The sequence below is a fragment of the Rhinoraja longicauda genome, chromosome 4, assembly GCF_053455715.1.
Source record: "Rhinoraja longicauda isolate Sanriku21f chromosome 4, sRhiLon1.1, whole genome shotgun sequence".
Classification (NCBI taxonomy): domain Eukaryota; kingdom Metazoa; phylum Chordata; class Chondrichthyes; order Rajiformes; family Arhynchobatidae; genus Rhinoraja; species Rhinoraja longicauda.
In genome coordinates this window covers 45,533,419-45,549,704 of record NC_135956.1, presented here as the reverse complement: position 1 = coordinate 45,549,704, position 16,286 = coordinate 45,533,419, and the positions used below count along the sequence as shown (strand labels likewise).

At 42.8% G+C, this 16,286-nt stretch overlaps 1 protein-coding gene across 2 annotated transcripts in view; it reads left to right on the top strand.

Moving 5' to 3' along the window:
• Window positions 1–6,342, top strand: part of mrpl13 (mitochondrial ribosomal protein L13) — an 82,487-nt gene extending 76,145 nt beyond the window's left edge. For both annotated transcript variants that reach the window (XM_078398617.1, XM_078398616.1), the window contains exon 7: window positions 6,194–6,342. In XM_078398617.1, coding sequence (XP_078254743.1) covers window positions 6,194–6,218 — 25 coding nt within the window. In that variant the 3' untranslated portion in view covers window positions 6,219–6,342. The remainder of the gene's footprint in view (window positions 1–6,193) is intronic.
• Window positions 6,343–16,286: the final 9,944 nt, after the last annotated feature.

The window sequence follows — 16,286 nt, the reverse complement described above, 5'->3', positions numbered from 1 at the left end:
GTGGAGAATTCAAAACATTCACTGTGGGGTGGATGAAGTAATTGCTTCTCATCTCCATCCAGAATGACTAACCCATTATTTTGAGAAAGAGTCGCTTGATTCTAGACAAACATCCAGAAAAAACATCATCCCTGTCAAGCCCCATGAGAACTTTGAATGTTTCAATGAGATCTCTCATTCTTCTAAACACTTTTTCTTCTTCTGACAGGGTAACTATTCTATTCTATATCTTCTCTATATACTAAAACTCTCAATTGTTTGTTTGTTTCTTTGTTCCTGAACTACAGCCAAAACGGTACGCGATAGCGCAACAGTTTTAGGCCAACCGTACTCACCATCGTCCCTTTGATGCTAATGGAAGAAGTTTCATTGAAATCGGCGTTATATTTTTAAAGTTATTCACATTTTAAAGTTTAAACCCTAGGGAGAGAGGGGGCAGGGAGGGAGGGGGGGAGAAGGGGGGTTGAGGGGGATGGAGTGGGGGGAGGAAGTAGGGGAGGGGGGTTGGGAGGGAGGGGGAGGGTGCTGCACCAATGCAGGAACGGTTTGGGTCCACTTGGTCTATTATATAAACATAGCACAAAAAGTAAGGAAATTTGTGTTTGGTAGATTATTTCTTTGTTGTAACAATGCTTCTTGGCAATAAATCTTATACCGTTGGAAAGCCTGTTTATTTCCCTTTTAAATGGTGCCACATTTGTAAGGAACATGCATTTGTGGGATGAGCAGCAGAGCTGAGTATGTGGGTTGCGCCCATGAAAAATCTGCCAAATCTTCTCTGCCAATGCCAAACAGCTTATTCTGCCATTGACTCTTGTTCGGTGTTGTTTGGTGGATTGGATGATTGAAGTCTGAAGAAACAAGACATATTGGCAATTTAACAATTTATTCATTTAATAAACAGGAGCCTCAGTAGCGTGTGGAAGAACCATACACAGCCACAACAGCCTGGCACCTCCTACTCATGCTGGTCACCAGCCTGGTCACACACTGTTGTGGGATGGCATCCCATTCTTCAACCAGCATTTGTCGCAAGTCAGCCAACGTGGTTGTGTTGGTCACTCTGGCACGAACAGCACGCCCAAGCTGATCCCACAAGTGTTCAATGGGGTTGAGGTCAGGACTGCTGGCAGGCCATTCCATCCTCTCCACTCCCAAATTGTGGAGGTAGTCTCTGAGAAACCCTGCTCTGTGGGGGCGAGCATTGTCATCTTGGAGGATAGAGTTCGGTCCCAGACTGTGGAGATATGGGATTGCCACTGGTTGCAGAATCTCATCTCGATATCTCTGCATTGAGATTGCCTCCAATGATGACAAGCCTCGTTTTTCCAGTGAGGGAGATGCCGCCCCACACCATCACACTGCCTCCACCAAAAGATGTTACTCTATCGGTGCAGCAATCAGCATAGCGTTCTCCGCGTCTTCTCCACACTTTGAACCTATGATCCAACTGCCGTAGGCAGAATCTGGACTCATCGCTGAACATAACGTTCCTCCACATGTTCAGGTTCCAGTGCACGTGTTGCCGACACCAGCGCAAACGGGCCTGACGGTGAAGGGCAGTCATGGCAGGCCTCCTGGCAGCCCTATGAGACCGGAGATCGGCTGCGTGCAGTCTGTTCCGATTTGTCTGGGCTGAGAGCCGTCGGCCATATCGTCCTGCAAACCTTGACTGCAAATCTGTAGAAGACAGCCTACAGTTCCTAAGTGCTGACAGGGTGAGGAAACGGTCTTCTTCGGGTGTCGTCTGCTTGGGACGCCTACTTCGCGGCCTGTCTCTGACATCCCCCGTTATATGGAACTTGGCCTTCACTTTGGAGATGGTACTAGGGCTCACTCCAAATAATGCCGCAACTTGGTTTTGCGGTACACCAGCTTGAAGTTGCCCTATCGCACGGGCCCTATCCAGATCAGTCAAACGTGGCATGCCGATTCTTGGAGCAGACACCTACTGACCACTGTAGCAGGGCCCACGCTCACAGATGCTGCCAATCAGGCACCTGATTGTCAGCACCTGGGGGTACCAGAAGCTCAAAACAAGAGTCAATAGCAACAGCAGAATAAGCTGTTTGGCATTGGCAGAGAAGATTTGGCAAATTTTTAATGGGCACAACCCATATACTCAGCTCGGCTGCTCATCCCACAAATGCATGTTCCTTACAAACGTGGCACCATTTAAAAGGGAAATAAACAGGCTTTCCAACGGTATAAGATTTATTGCCAAGAAGCATTGTTACAACAAAGAAATAATCTACCAAACACAAATCTCCTTACTTTTTGTGCTATGTTTATATTACTAAAACTCTCATCTTGTTATGTCCATATGTTTGTGCCGTAGTTGTTTCTTTGTGCGGTTGTTTCTTTGTGCGGTTTACATCCACAACAAAACAGTACACGATAGCGTGACAATTTTAGGCCCACCTTACTCACCTTTGTCCTGGGGAGTGTTTAACACAAGTTTCATTCAAATTGGTCTTACATTTTTGAAGTTATTGTTAAAATAAAGTTTAAAAATTCACTTTCTCACTTACCTTGCCCATGTTCAGCGTTCACATCACATCACATCACATCACATCACATCACATCACATCACATCACATATGGACCCGTCCGAGTGACGGGAGCGTCGCTGATGCGCTGATTAGTTACTGGCTCTTCCCGCTCCGTGCCCTGGTTGTCTGTCGGTGCTTCTTCATTGCGATTTTCATTGAGATTTATTTTTATTTTTTAAAGCCATTTATTTTAAAGAGAAACGTGATTTTCCCACGTCAAAGTGGGAAACCCAACGAGGAATGTGCCCCAACGGGTCCACTTGGTCCAGTAGACCCAAAATGTTTAATCATCCCTCAGAGATCAACACCACTCTTCCTACTTCTAGTCCTCCCATTGCAGTACTCTGTAAACTGCGTTAAAGGTTTCAGTGGAAGATAATCCTCATGATATCAACAGTAATTTGCTGGGATGAACAGAAAATTGGTTGACCAACAAGAAACAACGTTTGCAAGAATGGGTCATTTTCTCTTTAATAAGATGTTAACAGGGGCCTCAACTATATAAATGACTACGGTTGTTACATTTGCTATTGACACAGAGGTGGGAATAAGTGGTGAAGAGGATGTTGGCCTGAAGGGACTACAGTTGTTACATTTGCTATTGACACAGAGGTGGGAATAATTGGATCTGTGTGTACCAGTGCATGATTGATCAGCAAGTACAGCAAGTAATTAAGAAAACCAGTATATTATTATCAATTTTTTGCTCGGAATATAAAACTAGGAAGGTTATGGTTTACATATTTCGGGCATTGGTGAGACCATATTTGGAGTCCTATGTAAGTTCGGGCAGATTTAGAGCAATAAGGTACCTTGATTGAAACATAAGCTCCTAAGAGATCCTGTTATAATGGATAAGATAGAGGTAGAGAGATTTTTGATGAGCAACAGGGTGAAAGATTACTATAGGGTGATAGGAATACAGAGTTGAAGATCCATCAGATTGGCCATCATCTAATTAAATGGTAGGACAAGCTTGAAGCTCTGCTTCTCATTTGTTTGTTCACATGCCCCTATATCAAAAAAAAGTTGCTGATTAATATTTAATCAATACTGCGTTTCTTTTTATGAGAACTTGCTGTGTTGTGATGGGTTTACTGCATTATAAGAGTGGATATGCTTGAAAAGTGCTTCTCTGTGTGTATTTCATTAGGACATCTTGAAAAGACGAGAAAGGGTTCCCTATAAATGCTTGTCTGTTTTTCTTGTAAGTGAACTTGACGATAAAAAGCCAGTCAGAAACTGGCTGTCTACTCAACAGAAAATGCTTTGGCAGACTGCAGAGTACTATAAAAGTCTCAGAAAGGTGTAGGACAATTTATTGAAAAGGCTGCAACAGGTGGAAGATGCATCATAATATTTGGGTAGGAGTTCAATAAAAGGACATCAGCTGTTGATGAGAATTTTTTAATGATTCCAATGCACTAATTCCCTGCAAGTAAGCGTGCAGGTGGCGAGACCTATAAAAGGTTAACAACATCTGAGATTTTACAAATAAGGACATTTTGCTCAGGGGTGTTGATAATTAAGGCAATGAATAGACTGATCTCGTCCATCTCCTATATGGTTAGAATGAAATGCCTCCAGAGATAAAGGCTACTGCCTCAGAGGCAGAAGAAAAGCTAAAGGTTTAGTAGCTAAAATAAGAGTAAAATGTGCAATTAGTTTCAAAGCCTTGCAAGTACTGGATTATTTCTGTGGCCAACTGTTTACAGGTTATTATGCAGCAAACTAAATATAAATCCAAAACTTGAAGTCAATGGTGAAGCAAGAAAGCTCACCAATGACCTCAAACAAAAGCTTTGCACAACCGTGCTGTGATACGTGGTGAGAATTTCCCCCCTTAGGATGGAGTCAAGCTTCCAACATCAAGGGAGTGAATGAGTCAGTCATGTTAAAGGGTTCTCACAGGCAGCAAACCAGGAATGAAAAATCACAATTTCGAGTTAACTTTTACAACATTATACATGTGCTTTGTGAATCTTTGAACCTTCAAGTGTAATTAAGATAGATATTGATATTTCCTAAAGAGTTTTAAAAATTATAATTTTTAAACCATTTCTGATTTAAAATAAGATAGACACAAAATGCTGGAGTAACTCAGCAGGTCAAGCAGCATCTCTGGAGAGAAGGAATGGATGACGTTTCGGGTCGAGACCCTTCCTCAGACTGATTTAAATTATCTATATCAGAGGAACTTACTGGATACCATCTTTAGGGCTGTATGGCTTGCTAAATGTGATTTGCTTATAAAACAAAAACTCAACTGGAAATCAAGCAGCAAAACACAACATTTGTCAGAATACATTGCAGCAGTCTTGTTTGGGATTTCTAATTTCTGATTTGAACTTCAGATGTGTAAGAATATATAGAAGTTCCTGGAGCTGATAGTTTTGCTATCATTACTATAAAATACAGGTTTTTGCAACTTTGTGTTGAAGTGTATGAAGCATTGGCCCACTGTGATAATTTATCAATAGATGTCACAATCTGAATCGTTATGCTAATTGCCAGTACACCATCTAAATGCTTCATTTCCTTTTCCTTTATCTGAGTTTTGCAGCACATTGATAAGTGTCTATCATTCAGATCGTGCATTAAAAACAAATGGCAAGGTTCATCCGAACAGCCAGTGAATTTGACAGGAAGTGCAATCATTACATATTAATGATGTGATCATGTGGTCAAAGGTTTCTTTGAATTGACACGGGTTGAATATTAGATGTGGGATGCCTTTCATTCATCTGCAGTGCCTTATGTGTGCGTTCTTAATGATTTATGAGGCTTTGGGTACCTGATCATTCCCATCCCATCATAGTTCATAAGTATGTAGATAGGATTTCACACCTCCCACAGCCGGCCAAGGTTAGGGGACTTAATAAAATGGCAGCTTTTTAGATGACAGACAAGGGTCACTTCCGATTCCCAGGTTTGTTTGATGGTGCCCATACCCTTGCCAGGTACCTTGCTGGTTAATCTTCCAGTGCATTATTTTACTTTCTAAAAAGAATCTAATCTTCATGGATATCAGCCATTCTGGAAGTAACCACTCCATCTGGAAAGGTATCCTGACTCTCTGTGCAATGAAGCTGTTAGAGGCTCCCTTGTTGGGTGTCTCTGCTGGCCTTTATTCTAGGTTTGTAAGGATTAAACCCTTTAATCAGATTAAACAGAGTGGCCTTGGCCTCATTTTCTTTTCTTTTCATGGCTCATGGTAAGAGAGCACTTGAAAGACTGAGAATGTATTTAAGACAGTTGTATATGGTTCTAAAATCCAGAACTTGGACCGAAATCCCCCCCAAAATAAAACATAATATACAGGAATTTGCTTGTCCAAGATTCAAAGTAGCACTCCAAATTTGCTAGGAAAGTTGGACTGTATCCATACAAGAAAACTGAACGTGACCCTGGGCTAAACTAACTCCGGGTGTCAGAGCACTCAAAATGAGCGTGTTAGTTCAAGATATGCTTTTTAAACTATACAAAAATAAACATAGCTGATATGCAGGATATAGTGCTATAATTACTGTCAATTTGGATTTTTTGAAAACTGTTGTCATGACTCCATTAATGTAAAACAGATGTCTTTTTGGTGTTGGATTAAATTTCACTTTCTGATTTGTATTTCTCCTTCTTTCCAGATCCGATGACTACCGAATGAAGTGAATGCATTCCCAAAAGAAGATGAAGATAATCCAAAAATCTATTTATTTTTCACGGTTCTGGTTCTCAGAATTAAAAGTGGCTTCTTTCCCTTACCTTCCTCTGGTGCGAGTCTTAAATCTCAACAAACACTCAATAAATATATGGTTCAAGGCTGAAAGGAATAGATTTTGTCAAATAACAAAAAGTGGAAAAACCTTGAAGCAAAATGGGTAAACAAAGTTGTACAAAAGGAGTAAAACAGGGTGTGTAAGAAAGAACTGCAGATGCTGGTTTAAACTCAAAGATAGACAAAAAATGCTGGAGTAACTCAGCAAGACAGGCAGCATCTCAACAGGGCGACAGATTCCTTCTGAATCAATAGCAGGAGAGGTAAGACGTAGAGAGGGGACACTGCATTTAGTAGTGGATGATTTTACATGTCCATATATGTGGTAAAGCTTCATTATTCATCTTCCACAATATGTCTTAATCCCACCTTCATTGCTATTTCTCGCTCGTAAGACTAACAAGTTGACATTTAGTTAGGTGGCTAGAACCTTTTGTATCGACAGTGAACTGATGGGTTCTCCTCATTCTTTTGCTGAGGATCTCTGAGACAAGCTTCTGCATTTGTCTGGGTGACCAGCCACACAAGGCTTTTCTTCATTCTCCGCCCAGAGATGGTTTCATTGCAACTCCCTTAAGATACTCCGCCAAGGTTCAGTGTTCACCAGCCTTCAAGCCTAATGTGCCTCAGAGGGATCAATGTTGTTGATCCCAACTTTTGTACAAGCATATCTGTCATTCTCACTGCCCTTCATATCCATCATTGTCCTTCGACTGCCAAGATGTGATGGATTGTGAAATCCGCACCTAGACTGCATTGCAACCAATTTTCTCATGGGAACATCTGAGCCAGTGGATTGAAAACAACTTCAATCACAAAGGACAGTGCCCACTGAGCCATACAATCCTCTGTTCATTTTGTTTCAACATGGCAATCAAATCCAGTGAAAGAAAGCTGTATTTTTTTTAAATAATGCAAATTTGATCCTGATGCTAGTTTGAAGAACAGACAGGTTTGAAGATACTTGACTCTCACATGAGCAGACAACTTGGAGAGTTCCAAATTCCAGAATTCCTGGTTAAACAGTTGGTGACTAATCCTGCAGTTTAATGTCTACATCCCAGCCACAGGGAAGCAGACGATTGAAGTCAATGAGAGAGCAAGAGGAGAGAGAAGTGTGACTTTTCAGCAGTGGTATGTGTTGTACTTCGTGGTCCGGTACCTGTTGTACCTTTAGTGACCCTGGACGGACCACAAGTACACTTGTGTAAAAGGTTACATTGCTGGAGCTCAACTCCAGGCTGTTTATTCCGTGGCCACCTGCATCCAGAGTGACCGCCTAATCACACCCATCACTTATATACACAGCCATACAAAGTAGTTCTTGGATACACAAAGTAGTCCCAGCAATATCACAACATCCCTCTTGTCTTAAATATTACAACATCCCCCTTGTCTTATATAAAATTGTTTTCTTTACCATTCGAGGGCTAAAATATATTTAACACACAAAACCAAAACACCATTGCTTTTTGCAAACAACTAAACACAATTAAACACAATACCTTTTTTCGCCATCATGGTGGTCACTCCTCTGCTGAATTTCACTCATCGCCGGGTGGTCACTCACTCCGTGTGGTCACTCACTCCGTGTGGTCACTCATCTCCGGGTGGTCACTCATCTCCGTGCGGTCACTCACTCTGTGTGGTCACTCCACAGATATATACATTTATACAAAAGCATCAAATACAATACATTAAGCTTTCAGTACACAGATCACTACACAGGTCATTAAACACAAAATATTCATTTTGTTCCATATCTTCCCCTCAAGAAGACGTGCTGTGTAGATCAAACGTAGTGTAGGCTCTAGATGCTCCACCACCATGATTTGCCTGCCACTGCTGGCCTCCCACTGCTGGGCTCCCACTGCTGGGCTGGCACTGCTGGGCTCCCACTGCTGGGCTCCCACTGCTGGGCTGGCACTGCTGGGCTCCCACTGCTGGGTTGGCACTGCTGGGCTCCCACTGCTGGGCTGGCACTGTTGGGCTCCCACTGCTGGAATCGCGGTGCGATCGCGCCTCCGCTGCAGTGCGCACTGGCCCCGCCCACAGGTGCTCCCCGGCAGCTGCCGTTCAACTTTTCGAACGCGCTGCCGCTGGCCCCGCCCACAGGTGCTCCCGGCAGCTGCCGCGCAATTCCAACGCGCTGCCGCTGCCTCGGGCCCAGGGCCGTCCCGACTCTACAGTCGACGCGCCTGGGTAAGTATTTAGTGCCTCGGCCTTACCGGCCGCCGCACCTCCGCGGGTGGTCGGTCCCTCCAGTCGCCGACCCCCTCCGGTCGCCGCACACCTCCATGGGTGTCGGTCTCCTCCGGGGCTCTCCCGGACGCCGCACACCTCCGTGGGTGTCAGCCTCCCCCGGGGCTCTCCCGGTCGCCGCACACCTCCGTGGGTGTCGGTCTCCTCCGGGGCTCTCACGGTCGCCGCACACCTCCGCGGGTGTCGGTCTTCCCCGGTCACCGCACACCTCCGTGGGTGTCGGGTCTCCCGGTCTTCCCTGGTCACCGCACATCTTCGTGTGTGTCGGGTCTCCCGGTCTCTCCCCCGCGAAGCAGTCGCAGGCTTCTAATCTCGGGCCTACACAGGTGCTGGGGCGCGACGTGGGCCTACACGCACCGCCCTCAGCAGCTTGCAGCGTCACGTCGGCAACTCGGTGCTGACTACTGAGCAGGTAACTATACCAACTCACACTGGCCCTGTCGGGATGCACTCCAAACGTCCCGTACCGAGCTGGAAACTTTTCTTTTGTTTTGTTTCCCTTCAGGGCTTTTTTTTTTCTTCTTCTTTTTCTTCTTCTTTTTAACCTTTTCTGCTCGGGCATGCTTCATTCCCTCCCTAGGCGAAACACCAAGCCGCTGCCACCATGTTGTACCTTTAGTGACTCTGGACGGACCACAAGTACACTTGTGTAAAAGGTTACATTGCTGGAGCTCAACTCCAGGCTGTTTATTCCGTGGCCACCTGCATCCAGAATGACCGCCTAATCACACCCATCACTTATATACACAGCCATACAAAGTAGTTCTTGGATACACAAAGTAGTCCCAGCAATATCACAACAGTATGCACTGTAAATTATGGATTTGTGCAGCCCCAACCACTTTTGAAGGTCTCGACATTGCCCAGCAGTAGACAGAAATTGTCAGACTTGTGACTAACTCTGGCACAAGTTTCTCTCACCACTTCACTCGGTTGATGCCAGTCTCAGCCAATTTACAGACCAAAAATAACAGAGGTTTGTTTAATCTAACATTGCAGTGTTGCTTCATTGGGCCGATGCAATCTTGCACGAGCAGTGATAGTGAGGATTGCAACTTGTGTGCCCTGAAGGAATTGCCCTTTAATTGATCCTTTATTATTAGTGTAAGCCATGCCTCAGTGGGAGTACAATGCCAGAAGTGTGTGTGCTTGAATCTCATTCCAGAGGGTTAAATACAGGAACCTAGGCTGACACTCTGGTGCTAAAGAAGAGCTGCATCAAAGATGTGCTGCCTTGTTGTAGAACATGCTACACCAAGGCTATGTGTGCCTCTTCAGATCAATAGATCCCAATACGCTATTTTGACGTGCACAAATGTTCTCCCTGATGTCCTGGGTGAAATCAACCCGGCAGTGAATGCCACGGTGTGGATTATCCAGTCACTTTACCACATAGCTGTTAGTGGGAGGTGACCGGATACAGAATTACAAGTTGTATTTCCTTAAAAAAAGGCGATCCATTGGGTTTTCCCCGCACAGGTTTGAATCCTGCCGACTACAGGAGCAGCAGGTCCACCCGGAGAAACCACGGTGGGTGTGTGTGTGTGTAATTTAAGAAGTGATCACTGCTTCATAGGTTTTAAGATTGTTTTGAATAAGGACAGGTCTGGATGTTGGGGGAAGGTCTTAATTCGGCCAAGGCAGATTACAATATCATGAGGCAGGAGCTAAGGGAGAATAGATTGGGAGCAGTTGTTATTGAGTCAGTCCACAGATGACATGTGGGAGTCATTTATAAGCGAGCTGATCAAAGTGCAGGGTCAGCCTGTTCCAGCAAGGAGGAGGGATAAGGAAGACAAGGTAAGGGAACTGTGGATGACCAAGGAAGTTGTAAATTTGGTCAGGAAGAAAAAGGAAACGTCTGTCAGGTTTAAGAAGGTGGCATCAGGCGGGTCTTATAACTAATAGAAAGCGAGTAGGAAAAAACTCAAACGGGCGATTAGAAGCACCAAAAGGGGCCATGAAAGGTCATTGGCTAGTCAGATTAAGGAATATCCCAAGGCTTTTTCAATGTATATTAAAAACAAGAGGGAGACAGTGGGACCCCTCAAAGATAAAGAAGGGAATTTCTGCTTGCAGTTGGAGGATGTAGGTGAGGTACTAAATGAGTATATTCATTAACTTTGCATCTTTATTAACTGAGTTCTTGGAGAACAGTGAGATCAGTGCGGAAAATACAAATATGCTCGGACAATTTGAAATTGAGAAGGAAGTGGTGTGAGACTCTTGAAGAACATTAAGGTGGGGAAGTCCCCAGGGCCTGATGAGATCTATCCCAGATTATTTAGGGAGGTATAAGAGGAGATTGTTGGAACCTAGAAAGGATCTTTGATTCTTCCCTAGCAACAGGAGAGGACTGGAGAGTGGCCAATGTTCCTTTGTTTAAGAAAAGAAGTAGACAAAATCCAGGGAACTATAGGCCAGTGAGCCTCCTGTCAATAGTAGGGAAACTATTGGAGAGAATCCTTCAAGATAGGATTTATCCCCAATTGGACGTGGCAGGATATGTCTCACTGTCTTGATTGAATTTTTTGAGGTGACAAAGGAGACTGATGAAATAGAGCAGCAGATAATGTATACATAGATTTTAGTAAGGTTTTTGATAAGGTCCATTATGGTAGGTTGATCCAGAAGATTAAAACGTATGGGATACACAATGACTAGGTTGTGTAGATTCGGAACTGGTTTATTCGTAGAAGACAGAGGGTTGTGATGGATGATAGATATTCTGGCTGGACGTCTGTGACCAGTGAAGTTTTGCAGGGATCTGTACTGGAACCTCTGCTATTTGTGATATATATAAAACGGTGGAAAGAACCACAGGGCAGGAATTCCAGAGTAACCTAGACGTAAATGTAGATAGGTTAGCGAGTAAGTTTGCTGACGACACCTAAATTGGAGGAGTTGCTGACAATGAGGAAGGCTGTAGTAGACACAGCGGGATATAGAAAAACTGCAGAAATGGGCAGAGAAATGGCAGGTGGAGTTTAACACGAGCAACTGTGAGGTTTTGCAATTTGAAAAGTTGAATGTAAGGAAAAAGTATACAGTTAATGGCAAGACCCTTAACAGCATTGATGAGTAGAAGGATCTTGGACACAAGTTCATAACTCATTGAAGGTGGCAACACAAGTAGATAGGGTGATAAATGAGGTATATGCTATGCTTGCCTCCATTGCTAGGGGCATTGAATATATGAGCCAGTAAGTCATGATGCCACTCTATAAGATTTTGGTTAGGTCGCATTTGGAGTATTCTGTGTAGTTCTGGTTGCCCCAATACAGGAAAGATCTGGAGGCTTTGGAGATGGTGCAGAGGAGATTTAGCAGAAACCTGCCTGGATTATTAGGGAGATGTTGGATGGACTTGGATTGTTTTCTCTAGAATGTTGGAGGTTGAAAGGAGCCTTGATAGGTACATAGATTTATGAGAGGCATAGATAGGGTATACAGTCAGAACCTTTTACCCCAGGGTGGAAATGTCCAACGCTAGAGGGCACAGCTCAAGGGTAAGAGGGGGAAAGTTTAATAGAGAAGTACAGGGCAAGTTTTTACACAGAATGGTGGGTGCCTGGAATGCATTGCCAAGGGGGGTGGTGGAGGCAGATACGATAGTGGCATTTAAGAGGCTTTTCATTACGCATGTGGAAGTGCAAGGAATAGAGGGATGTGGAGGCAGATACGATAGTGGCATTTAAGAGGCTTTTCATTACGCATGTGGAAGTGCAAGGAATAGAGGGATGTGGATCATGTACAGGCATATGAGATCACTTTAGCTAGGTATCATATTCAACACAAACATTTGGATGATGGGCCCATTCCTGTGCTGTACTATTCTATGTTTCTAAATTTCTTAAAACAATTCATTGAGTGAAACCCATTTTGATATTTCCTGAGGTTCTGGAAATAACAGTATATAACAGTATATAACAGTATAACAGAACTTTATTGTCATTCGGTATAAATACCGAACGAAATTTCAGCAGTCACAAGACACAGCAAAAAAGAAAAGAACACAGGACACACGACCCCAACACAAACATCCATCACAGTGACTCCAAACACCCCCTCACTGTGATGGAAGGCAACAAAACTTCCACTATTGAAGTTGTCTTTAACAGCCTTTGCAACTATATCCACCAGTAAGTAGTTTGAAGGTGATGATCAATTCAAGATGCTAATTGCAAAGTGGTGAGTTAATCCAGGCAGGTTTCTGCTAAATCTCCTCTGCACCATCTCCAAAGCCTCCAGATCTTTCCTGTATTGGGGCAACCAGAACTACACAGAATACTCCAAATGCGACCTAACCAATATGGAAATATACAGGAAATATGCAGGAAAATAAGTGTTGAACATAGATTGTCTTTTGGAAGTTATAAGCATTGAGGACATTTTAAGTATGTGCCCAGGAATAGTAATGCAAAATTGTAATAGTAATGGATGATAGTAATAGTAATAGAAAAGGCTGGGCAGCTAATCATGTCAAGTCATCTCAAACAACAATAGCCATCTCAAACAACCAGGAAAAAGAGAACAACGATTATAACAAACAATTTATCTGTCTTATACAGAACAGGATTCAGATTGGAATATGAACAAGATTGAGATATTTGTTCTTTTAAGAATAAACTAAAATTAAAATGCATCAGATATTTAAACAGCTATTTGAGAGAATGACTATTTAAGGTAAAAATATTCTAGATAGGTTGTTAAGCAGTAATTATGCCTTGGTACATTTAAAAACTCATAGACTTCATGCCTAACATTTTCAAGCCTCTTTATAGCGAGAATAGTTTATAACTAGCTAAAATTCACATAATCACTGCAATTGCTGAAAGATGTTATGAATTCCCCCAGTGACTGGTGCCATGTGCAGGCTTAATACTTAACTGATACTATTACTGCTTGCCAAGTTTCATTCATAAGTTTCAAGACCATAGAATGTTTTGTGCTTGAAACATTTTGTCAGCATCTTTATTGTTTGTGACTCTTTTCAATCCACATTGCTCCTTAATGAATGGTGGCTTTGTTCTCTGCCAAGTCTAATCTGAACACTTATTATTCCAGTTTATCATCTCTTTTTAACTGTTTTATTCATAAAGTTGATCTTGATTCCTTACTCACACCAACACAACTCAGGGTCAATGTTTTCAATGCAGGCTTTGTAATATACATATAGTGGTCGCATTTTCTCTTAGTGTCTCATGTGAGGGAAGGAAAACATTGTATTTGTCACTGCAAATTAATAGTTGGTAAGTTCAGTTCATTATGTGCTAGGTTCATAAGCAATAATTTGTGTGAAGTTACCTACTCTAACTCTGAGAGGGTCATTCCATTCTTTGTATCATCAAGTGCATTAGAGGCGTGTGCAGTCGTTCCAAACAAAGGTGAGAACTTCAGGGAAGGACCAGTTCTCGTGCTTGCCTTTGCTGAGATTTTGAAGCATGTGGGGCGATGAGCTGAGGGCCAGAGCGAAGATCAAAGACATTTCTGTCATTTAGACAGAACAAAATCGTACAGGGCTGTTTGAATTTTCTTGCCTCTGGTTACGATGGCAGCAGATGAGCACTTTGTGAAAACAGTGAGTATGTGCGTAGCCTTTCCCTATGGATATCATATGATTGTCAATCATGGACAATCTTTCAGTGTTCTTGCTGTAAACTTCTCAAACACCTTGCACAACTTAGATTTATCAAATGCCATTCTCATATAATAACTATTGGCCTCTGAAACCCACCATGTGTTTACAACATTTGCGAATGCCATTCAGCATATTTTAACTGGCCCAGACTGGTCCCTTTCAGAGTTGAGGTTAGCAGCAAGTTATTTTATTTGAAACCTGCTGCTAATGGCATTTCTTTTAAGATTAGATTCAATGAGACATCACCGTATTATAACTTACCCAGCCCACCCATTGAACACAGGGACCTGAACCATAAGCAGTCAAAAAATACTGAAATATAAGCCTTTTATGACTTGTACATTAAAAATGTTTATGCTGGCCAGTCTTGAAAGTTTTATTTCTATCATTTTGCGGCATAGTGGCGCAGCGGTAGAATTGCTGCCTTACAGTGCCAGAGACCCGGGTTGGATTCTGACAATGGGTGCTGTCCGTACGGAGTTTGTACGTTCTCCCTGTGACTGCACGGGTTTCCTCTGGATGCTCCAGTTTCCTCCCACATTACAAAGACGTGCAGGTTTGTAGGTAAATTGGCTTCTGTAAATTAACCCCAGTGTGTTGGATAGCAATGCAGTATGGGTGATTGCTGGTTGGTATGGACTCAGTGGGCTGAAGGACCTGTTTCCATGCTGTATCTCCAAAACTAAAAATAAATTTGCCTAGACTTAAGAACAATCCCACAACCAATTTCAGCCAACTATTGTCATTGTCAAAGGAACAAAGGTTTAATGAAGAATAGGCACAAAAAGCTGGAGTAACTCAGCGGGACAGGCAGCATTTCTGGAGAGAAGGAATGGATGACGTTTCGGGTCGAGACCCTTATTTCTTCTTTCCAGAGATGCTGCTTGTCATGCTGAGTTACTCCAGCTTTTTGTGTCTATTCTTCATTAAACCATTGACAATGACAATCTTTGACTGAAATTAGTTGTGGGATTGTTCTTAAATCTAGGCAAATGTAGTTTTATGTTTGGAGATACAGCATGGATGTACTGTCTCATTTGAAACAGAAGCTTGGTTTGCCCTCTCAGGTAGATATTAAAAAATCCCACGAGCAGGGATTTTCTCTCCAGTGTCCTGGCCAATATACTAAATCAGCAAGCACTAAAGAATGAATAATTTGGTGGTTGCCACATGACTGTTGAAGGGACCTTTGGAGATCTTTAGAGATCTACTTCTCTTTAGATTATGGGTTAAATTACTCAAAAATGAATGTGTATTTAAGTATTTGCATAGTTATGCTGTTGCAAGGATTTTAATATTTCCACATGTTTAAGAGTTAGTTTTCTGACATGTTTATAAGGAAAATTCAGATTTAATCTTGATAATTTGCATCAATTGCAATTTGGAAATTTATATAAAAGGAATCCACTGTCATTAAACCGCTCAAGGGGATTGGACCTTTTGCAGATTCGTGACTTCTACCAGATATGCACTTCCAGAAAGACAGAAATATCAATCTTGACCTTCTGCCATTACATAAAGCAGAATGACATATTCTGTGCGTCCCAACACTTAAACAAGCTAGACATAAAATGCTGGAGTAACTCAGCTAGACAGGCAGCATCTCTGGAGAGAAGGAATGGGTGACATTTCGGGTCGAGACCCTTCTTCAGACTGATGTCAGGGGAGTGGATGGTTCGGGGATACGATGTAGTCGGAGACAGTAACACTGATGGGAGAACTGGGAAGGGAAGGGGATGGTGAGAGAGGGAAAACAAGGGCTACTTGAAGTGAGAGAAGTCAATGTTCATACCACTGGGGTGTAAGCTACCCGTGAAATATGAGGTAATGTCCCGCTAATCCAGCATTTCGTGTCTATCCGATTTAAACCAGCATCTGCAGTTCTTTCCTACGCACAAATGATTTTGCCATCTGGCTTGTATTGATATTTATACCTTGTATTCCTCTGACCTTGCTTCACACACCATATTAGTATGTCCTCCACCTCTCATGTACATTCTGCCTCCCATTGTGCACCATGTTAAGGGCCTGTCCCACTTTAGGCGATTTTAAGGCGACTG